The sequence below is a fragment of the Mycosarcoma maydis genome, chromosome 11 (assembly GCF_000328475.2).
Source record: "Mycosarcoma maydis chromosome 11, whole genome shotgun sequence".
NCBI lineage: Eukaryota > Fungi > Basidiomycota > Ustilaginomycetes > Ustilaginales > Mycosarcoma > Mycosarcoma maydis.
Window position 1 is genome coordinate 189,159 of NC_026488.1, and position 8,583 is coordinate 197,741.

Consider the following 8,583-nt stretch of genomic DNA (forward strand, 5'->3'; position numbering starts at 1 on the left):
TCCAAGCTCCTCTTTGCGTATTCCACCTGCAGTAGCCCAAACTTGGCCTTTCCTGGATGTAGCTGTCGTGCTTCCACTGGGACCTTGCAGTGGCTGTCTTACCGACACATTGTAAGTGTATGTTTCAGAGCATGCCGTATCCTATCCCCTGCTTTTCACTTCGCCTCGAGACGCCTTAGCATGGCGCACTCTGCCCTTCCACCCCTGCCTCGAGCTCGCTCTAACCTGTGTCCCACGATCCCTGACTGGCGCGAAACCTTAGGCCTCTGCATCGTGCAACTTTGTTTCGTCTCGAATCGCGCCTCGAGCGCCAGGCTGGCAGTGGAAATATCTTTATCTGACGACCTCGGTGTCCCCGGTGCACCTTCAACATCGTTTTGTTTCACCACGCTGCGCCTATCCAGTCGTGGCCATCTCCGAACGAGGATTCCTTCGGAATATTTCCCTGCCATCTGGTCGCTTGCCACATTCGGTCAGTAGATCAGTGATGGATCCATCTCCCAGCTTTTGCTTGACGATGGGCACGTTAGCACTCGTCGAGCACCTTGGCTGCTGTTCGTTTCGTATCCCTGCCTCTTCTACCGTATACTGGATCGTACGAGGTGAGGCCGGGCCAAGCCTCTTGCACAGAGCCGATCGGATGCACATCTCCGCCAGGCTCTGCTTGCCTTTCCTTTCTTGGAACACGCCCTCGTCTTTTGCCATGCGCTTCTATGCCAGCTTGACAGCTGCCTTCTACAGACTCCGCTTTTGAGCGCCATCAAAGCATATAAAGAAGCCCTTCGTTGGCCTCCCTCTCTCCTTTCTCTTCTCATCAAGTCACAGCTCCCCATCTCTTCCACTCCACCCAGCTCTCTAGCCAGAAGCCTTCCCCCCTCCCTTTCTTTCCCCCATTGTGTCGTGTCACATCCTCGGTCTTCACCGCTCGCAAGAATCACACTCTCTTTTCATCTCTTTTCTAGTATCAACATTATCACAGCCTCGACTACAAAGATGCCTTCCAAGATCGCGCTTTCCATCAGCGTGCTGACCGCCGCGCTCGGCATGGTCAGTGCCGCTCCCCACTACGAGTACAAGTCGTACAACGCCGGCCACAACGTTGAGTCGGTTGTCGAGAACAAGCTCGTCGACGCTTCCGACCTCACGCTCGGCGTCGACATTCTCAAGCGCACCGACTACAGCGCTTGCAAGAAGTACGTCTCTTCGTACAACGCCGGCTACAACGTCTACTCGATCAACGAGAACAAGCTGATCGACCTCAGCGATGCCACGGTCAAGCTGAGCCTGCTCACCAACAACGGTCGACCCGTCAAGACCTGGAACAAGGCCCCGCGCTACTGCCTCGAATACATCAAGAGCTACAACGGCGGCCACAACGTGATCATCGACAACGAGAACAAGCTGATCGACCTCTCGGGCCTCAACCTCGGCATTGACATCCTTAAGCGCAAGGCTCCCGAGTTCTCGTACTACAACCCTGGACACAACGTCAAGTCGACCACCGAGAACAAGCTGGTCGACGCCTCTGACCTGCTTGCCAACGTCAACATCTTGAGCAAGCGTGGCGACAAGTACTCGTACTACAACGGTGGCTACAACGTTGAGTCGGACACGGAGAACAAGCTGATCGATCTCTCCGGTTTGCTTGCCAACATTGACATTCTCAAGAAGCGCACTGGCTCGCAGTACTCGTACTACAACGGCGGCCACAACGTCGAGTCGACCAACGAGAACAAGCTGGTCGACGCCTCTGACCTGCTTGCCAACGTCGACATCTTGAAGAAGCGCGGCGACAAGTACACGTACTACAACGGTGGCCACAACATCGAGTCGACCAACGAGAACAAGCTTATCGACCTCTCGGACCTTACCGCCAACGTCGGTGTTCTGGACGACGTTCACGTCAACATCGGTCTTCTCGACAAGCGCACCGACAAGTACTCGTACTACGACGGCGGTCACAACATCGAATTGACCAACGAGAACAAGCTGATCGATCTCTCGGACCTGCTTGCCAACGTCGACGTCTTGAAGAAGCGCACTGACAAGTTCTCGTACTACAACGGTGGCCACAACGTTGAGTCGGACACGCAGAACAAGCTGATTGATGTTTCGCACCTGACTGCAATCGTTAACGCACTGAGCAAGCGCACCGACAAGTACTCGTACTACAACGGCGGACACAACGTCGAGTCGACCAACGAGAACAAGCTGATCGACCTTTCGGACCTCACGGCGCTCGTCAACGTTCTCAGCAAGAGGAGCCTCAAGGGATACGGATCCAAGATCCACGCTCGCGACATCTCGGAGGAGCTTTACCGCCGCACCAACGCCGACGAGGACTGCACATGTGTCAAGAAGAGCAAGCCCACTCCTCCTAAGCAGACGGTAACCAAGCCATCTGCGGACTGCGATGCTCCTCCTGCCGTGACGCCCAAGCCCAAGCCTTCAACCAAGCCCTCGCCTTCGCCCACGACGCCTCCTCCGTCCAAGGACACTTCCAAGCCTACGACCAAGCCTGAGCCCAAGCCGCAGCCTTCGGACAAGCCTGAGCCCAAGCCTTCGGACAAGCCTGAGCCCAAGCCTTCGGACAAGCCTGAGCCCAAGCCATCGGACAAGCCTGAGCCCACTCCTTCGCCCAAGCCTACTCCTCCCAAGGTCACCTGCGGCACGGACGAGGTGTACGTCGACGAGGGCCACAACGTGGTCTCGAAGAACTCGAACAAGCTGCTCGACTTGTCCAACATTTCGATCAACATTGGCATCCTGGACGGTCTTTTCGGAGGCAAGAAGTCCAAGGAGGTTGCTGCGGACTCGACGTGCACTTCCAAGCAGGGCTGCTGCGTTTCCAAGTCGGTGTACTACTACAACGGTGGAAACAACGTGCAGTCGAGCAACGAGAACAGCGGGATTGATCTCTCTGGTCTGAACCTCGGTCTCGACATTCTTTGAAGAAACACCTCTGGTTAGGGTTTCCTCATGCGCTGCTTGCAGATCGCTATGCAGATGGCGAGGTTCGGTTTGGCAAGTCCCCCCTTCTTTTAGACCGGTTGGGACTCGCAGTATCCACCACGCCACTTGTTGGCTTCGTTCCACAACGCTGATCTCAAATCGCTCTCGTTCTGGTTTCCGCTCGTCACGCTACCCCATCTCTCCTCCTCTTCGCGCCGCATCCCGCACATACTGTCTTTCTGGCTAGATTTCTTTCGCTTCGTCTTGTTCCTCATTTCGCGTATCCCTTGTCTGGGTTCCCTGGAAATCTCACATTCATTGTCCATCTAACTTGCTACGCTCTGGCTGTCGATCTGCGAGCCGCCAGCGGGCGGTTTTGGTGCGGAGCGTTTGTGCGCTAACTTGAGCACAGTTGTGCCGATGCGTTGTTGCGTGTGTTGCTTGACACTGACGAGTGAGTTGTACAACTATGGCTGACGCTTGAGCCGACGTGATCACAGGCATACAGTTGCACACACGGTATGTGTCAGAGCACTGGTATTGCAGCACGCATCGGTGCTGTGCTACGTTGGATTGGTGGGCAGAAAGTTACCGACGATCATATGTGGGATGTTCCACTGATCGCGCCTGATCGTGAAGGAAAAGCAGCAGTGTATAAATGCGGCTTTGGGATTATTGGGATCCTTCAATACGCCACTGGTGCTAGTAGCACCGGTTCCGGCCGCAACGCCGTGCTCCTTGCGCCTCGTCTCGCCCGTCACGGGCGTAATCTGCCCACTGGCACTAGCACTCCTCTTTGCGCCCTCCTTGCCGCTCGTTGCTACAATGCTCTTGTTCTTGGTCCGCAAAACGCAGCTTGTCAAAACCGCCTTCTGGCCAGGATCAAAACTGACCGCTCCATACTTTTCCCAGTAGTTGACCGCGCTTTCTTCTGCCATGAGTTCGTAGATGCACAGCCTACCTTCGCGCAGACTCTCGATGGGGACGCCTACAAGTTCGGCAAACTCCTTGTTGCCCTTGTAGATCTCACCTGTCCTTCTCCACAGGCACGCCGGAATGCCCTGCGTGCTGAAAACGCGGTCGTAGTCCAACAGCAACCGTTCGAATGCCTCTTCGATAAACACCAGATCGATCGTAGTGAGTGACTGTGCAACCGCGCGGAAAGCAGGGCGGAACACCGAGAGCGGTTTCAGAATCCGTCGTTTCGACGCAGCCGACACGTTGCGCTCCATCCACCGGTTCAGCCGCGCATACCCGTTCACATGGTTGTACGGTCGGAGGAGGCCAGCTTCGTACTTGGCCTGAATGACGCGCGCCAGTCGCTCGTCGCGTGTTCCGTCCTTCTGATCAGCAGCGGTCAGGAAGAACCGCTCCTGTTTCGTCGATCCGCCTTGTAGCGAGGGCAGATACGAACCAGATGCCAGATTCGATGATGAGCTGGCGGATGAGCCACCACCATAGCCACCACCAGGTCCCGGTCCAGGCCCAGTACCAGTGCCAATGACGGTACCAGTCGCAGTAGGGGCGGCCGAGAATGACGATCGTCGAGACCGCTTCCCGGGCCCTGGTTCGCTTGCGTTGTTACTGCTGTTACCGAGGTTGATGATCCCGGAGCCGAAAGCGTTGACTGCAGAAGCAGCGTTGTAGATCGATCCCGCGCCAGCACCTGCAGCTGTTGATGGCAATACAGCATTGCTACTACCGCCGTTGATCGCGGTCAGCGCCGTCAACCCTTCCAACCCAGCGATCCCCGAGATTGTATTCCTCCGGCTCTGCGATGGCGTGAATCCGCTACCGGATCCGGTACCTGCCATCGTCGCACTCGTCCCGGACATGCCCGGCGTCGCACCCGCTCCGAATCCAGGCCCGTCCAGGCTCTCCAGAAACTCGCTCAACAGCGTAAACTCATTCCCGCCCGCCGAGTCGCCGCCAAACCCACTTCCTCCGCCCTCATACCCTCCAGGACCACCGCCAAGCCCTAACCATCCTGCACCGCCCAATCCGGTCAATTCGCCAGCTGCGCCTTGCTGTTGCTGACTGTTGGGTGCGGCGAAAGGCTGCGCCGGCTGAGCAGCGGAGACGGCACTGGCGTTGGCGTTGTTGTTGGTATCATTGTTGAAGAGCGATGCGAGCGAAAGCATTCCTGTTGCAGCTCCCGAGGAAGACGAGGAGGGTTGCATGGCTGCTCCCGCTGTTGCTTGGGGTTTGAAGACGTGAGCAGCGTTAAAGTCTGCTCCTGTAGCATTGTTGTTCAAGGACGAATAAGGGACTGCAGAGGAACTGGCATATGGCGTGTTGTTGGCTGCTGTGGAACCTGCCAAGCCCAGTGTGGGGAAGAGGTCGGTTGTGGTCGGCGTAGAAGCGTTTCGCGATTCGGCTGCTGAAGCTGATGGCGGAGCAGCTGTTGCTGAAGACGTAGGATTGGAGGAATGAGCTTGATGCTTTGGTGTTGCAGCAGCTGCTGATGTTCGCGTCTTGGCAGGTTTCGACGGCGTCGCATTGGCACTCGACTCGTCCTTACCATCGTGAAGCGCCTTAGCCGGTGTAGCCTCGTCGTGACACAGATGTCCAATGTCCCTCTTGATACATCGTTGACACGGTCTGCCTTCATCGCACGTCATGTGTGAACGTCGACAGTAGATGCACGCCAGGTTCACCTTGCGCCTTTTCGACGGCTTTTTCTTGGCTGCTGCGGACGACGCGCCGGGCGAACTGTCTTCGGCTGCATCGTCGTTGACGCTAGACTCGCGCTTGACAGCGATGGCGACAGGAGAGCCGTTGGATGTGGATGCTGCAGTAGGCGGGGCACTGGCGATTTTTTTGGCGTTGGATGGCGAAAAGGAAGAGTAGAGGCTGCGCGGATCAAAAGGTTGTGAAGAGGTGGCAGGAGCGGGAGCTGCGCCTGGTAGCGGAGGAGACATGGTGGACCATTCGGCGATCGATCCAGGGACTCAGTCGAAGAGATAGAGTGAAGATACCGAGAGCGTGATTGTGATTGTGGTTGGGATGGTGGTGTTGGTAAAAGTCTTGGCTGGCCAAGTATACGGTGTACAGTCGCGAGTACATCTTATTCACATGGAAATTCACATTTACGATTCGTATTTCACGATGTGGACCGCTCATTACCGCGACTTGCCAATCCAAGTCCCCGCATTTTCCTTTTCCTTTTCCTTTTGTTTTTGTTTTTGTTTTTGCTTTTGCTTTTGGCCGAGACAGTGGATTTATAAGCGCTCAAATTCACGATTCTGGCTTCGAGGCGTGGGCATGTCACGATCAACGCGACGACAACCAAGTCTGTGAGTTACATTGATATGCATAATCACGAATATGCTTGCTCACTATTCACATTCATTCACAGATTCGAGCCCAGCTCTGAAGGACAGGAATGCACTTGAAACAGCAATCAGCTGCGACTATGGCCGACGCTGTTCACTGAGCTTGCGTACGTACAGCATCTTCGACCCTTTTTTCGACTGCGGCGAGTAGAAACGTGGCAAAGGATTCAAACTTGACCGCATCAATGCCGTACGTCCAGCTGACGGTCATCACCAGACCCGTCTCTGGCGCTCCTTGCTCGTTCGTCGCCGTTCTCTCGCCGACCGAGATTCGTGCCATCAGAAGCGGCTCCGAGTGCACTTTTGTTGCTTCGTAGCGTGTCGAGGCCTCCGAGACTTGTAGCTTGGCACGGCGAGCTTTACGTGACCAACTTTGTTTGGTTAGGATCACGTCGATGGTGCCTGTATCGGATGTCATGTTCGCTTTCGGTCCAAGTGCGGCTTGCTTATCGGTCTCACATGATAGCCTGTGTGTGCTGTCAAATCGTTGATAAGCAGAGGCGTACGTTGAGCACCCTTCCAAGCCATCCAGAACGTGCATCGTCAGCTCGAACAGCTCCTTTCTTGTCCATGCTACGCCTCTCTTGATCACTTTTCCGGATCTTTCGCCCGAAGCAGGAGCATGCCTCTTCAGCGAACTCGGCAACGTCGCTCTACTCCAGCTCTACGATATCGTCAATCCACCGAAAAACTCTGTTGGTCAGCACGGGATTTTTTCGAGAATGCTTACGCGCAAATGTAGCTTGCTTGGCCAGCCAACTTACAGGAGGAATCCGCAATCCACTCTTAGTGGTCCACAGCAGAACCCATCTTCTGGTCCTTCCTCCACCCGTCGGTAGTTCGTGCACACCCCATGCGCGTATTCTACGCTCGTTCGACAGCGGTTCGAGCTCTTGTGCGACTTGAACCACGCTCGACAGTTTGCCCAACATGCACGTCCACCAGACCACTCTGGGATCCGAAAGACTTTGCTGGATCATTCGTTGGACGAAGCGCAGCTCTCCGCCGGCAGTGACCATTTCTGATGACGTTCCGTGACAGACCTGTTCACAACCCGGTTACTACGCATCAGAATCGTGTGCTCGTCTGAATAAATCAAGATGGATTGGTGGGGGAGCGAAACGGCAACCACGGCAACTTACAGCGTTGGCAGGCGTCTTTTTGATTCGAGCCAGACTGAGCATTTCTTGCTGACTTGTGTAGAACGGCGGGTTGCACATGGTAAAATGGATGAGCTCGTGATTCTGCATCGACCATATCGCCTCTTGAGCCAGCTTGGTGTTGATGTCAGCAGGCACAAACTCGTCGTTTTCGTCGACATGGACCAATGCAATTCTCGTGCGCACGTGGTTGGCGTGCACCACATGTTGACGAGCATGCTCCAAACTGTGGCTGTCGATATCGATAGCGACAAATCGCCAGCGCGCGAAACACCGTGTGCCCAACAGAGGATAGATGGCCGAGGCTCCTGTTCCAATGTCCAGACCATTGACATGCCAAGTGAGAGGTAGATTCTGGAAATCTCGCAAAACACAGAGCGTTGGTAGTGTCGATTCGAGAAGCTCGTGGATGAGTGCGATGTATGCGAGCCTGTACCAACGCGCACCGGAAAAACGCGTCAGAATCTGTACAAGTCGATCGGCGGCTTACAGTAACCTACCTGTTTGGAATCTAGTCAACATGCAATGCAGAGCAAGCGTCAACAAGCAGCTTTCGACCATGCAGACCATCGTCCAAGCCGTCGAGCATAGCTTACCATGGGACAAAGGTTTTTCTCGGAAAATGTAGCGTGGATCCCAAAGTCGTCTAGCAACAAGGTCTCTGCCAAACACCTTTTAACGCGCACAGTCGTGAGGTCTCGTTCAGTTGAAAAAGCGCTCCTCTTGGCAGTGTATGGCGTCCAACGTACCTGACGGCTTGTGCATCGTGGAAATCAATCTTGCCCTCATACCCCCCGTCATCTCTGACGCTGTTTACACGATTCAAAAGCAACCCGATTGTTAGCAACTCTACATGATGGCCAGAGGTCGTCGAGGTACGCGGCGAGATGGTCAACCTACAAAGCGCCGAATGTTGATGGGTACTTGGCTGCCAGCGCACGAAAGTCTGGCGTCTTGTAGCGATACATTCTCGGATCTACCAGCATCACAGTATGTCAGTCTACTTGGCACCGCAACCGTCAAGCTTTGCGGAAGCACAAACTCACCAATCTGTGGCCTAAGCAATGCGCGTACGTTTGCAACATGTCGCATGCACCATTCTTGGCGAGCTGCATCTTTGCGCATCCTGCGAAAGA

At 55.0% G+C, this 8,583-nt stretch overlaps 3 protein-coding genes across 3 annotated transcripts; 1 reads left to right on the forward strand and 2 right to left on the reverse strand.

Moving 5' to 3' along the window:
• Positions 1 to 993: 993 nt before the first annotated feature.
• Positions 994 to 2,952, forward strand: UMAG_03924 (repellent protein 1 precursor; the record flags this gene model as incomplete). Its single annotated transcript, XM_011392095.1, has 1 exon — positions 994 to 2,952. The coding sequence occupies one exon, from the start codon at positions 994 to 996 to the stop codon at positions 2,950 to 2,952; it is 1,959 nt and encodes a 652-aa protein (XP_011390397.1).
• A 563-nt stretch (positions 2,953 to 3,515) lies between these two features.
• UMAG_03925 (uncharacterized protein) lies at positions 3,516 to 5,873 on the reverse strand (the record flags this gene model as incomplete). Its single annotated transcript, XM_011392096.1, has 1 exon — positions 3,516 to 5,873. The coding sequence occupies one exon, from the start codon at positions 5,871 to 5,873 to the stop codon at positions 3,516 to 3,518; it is 2,358 nt and encodes a 785-aa protein (XP_011390398.1).
• A 508-nt stretch (positions 5,874 to 6,381) lies between these two features.
• On the reverse strand, positions 6,382 to 8,546 carry UMAG_11292 (uncharacterized protein; the record flags this gene model as incomplete). The annotated part of the gene is made up of 7 exons (XM_011392248.1): positions 6,382 to 6,951; positions 7,052 to 7,330; positions 7,430 to 7,912; positions 8,044 to 8,119; positions 8,197 to 8,256; positions 8,348 to 8,423; positions 8,522 to 8,546. 7 exons carry the CDS (start codon positions 8,544 to 8,546, stop codon positions 6,382 to 6,384), a joined length of 1,569 nt encoding a protein of 522 aa, XP_011390550.1.
• Between the last annotated feature and the right edge of the window lie 37 nt (positions 8,547 to 8,583).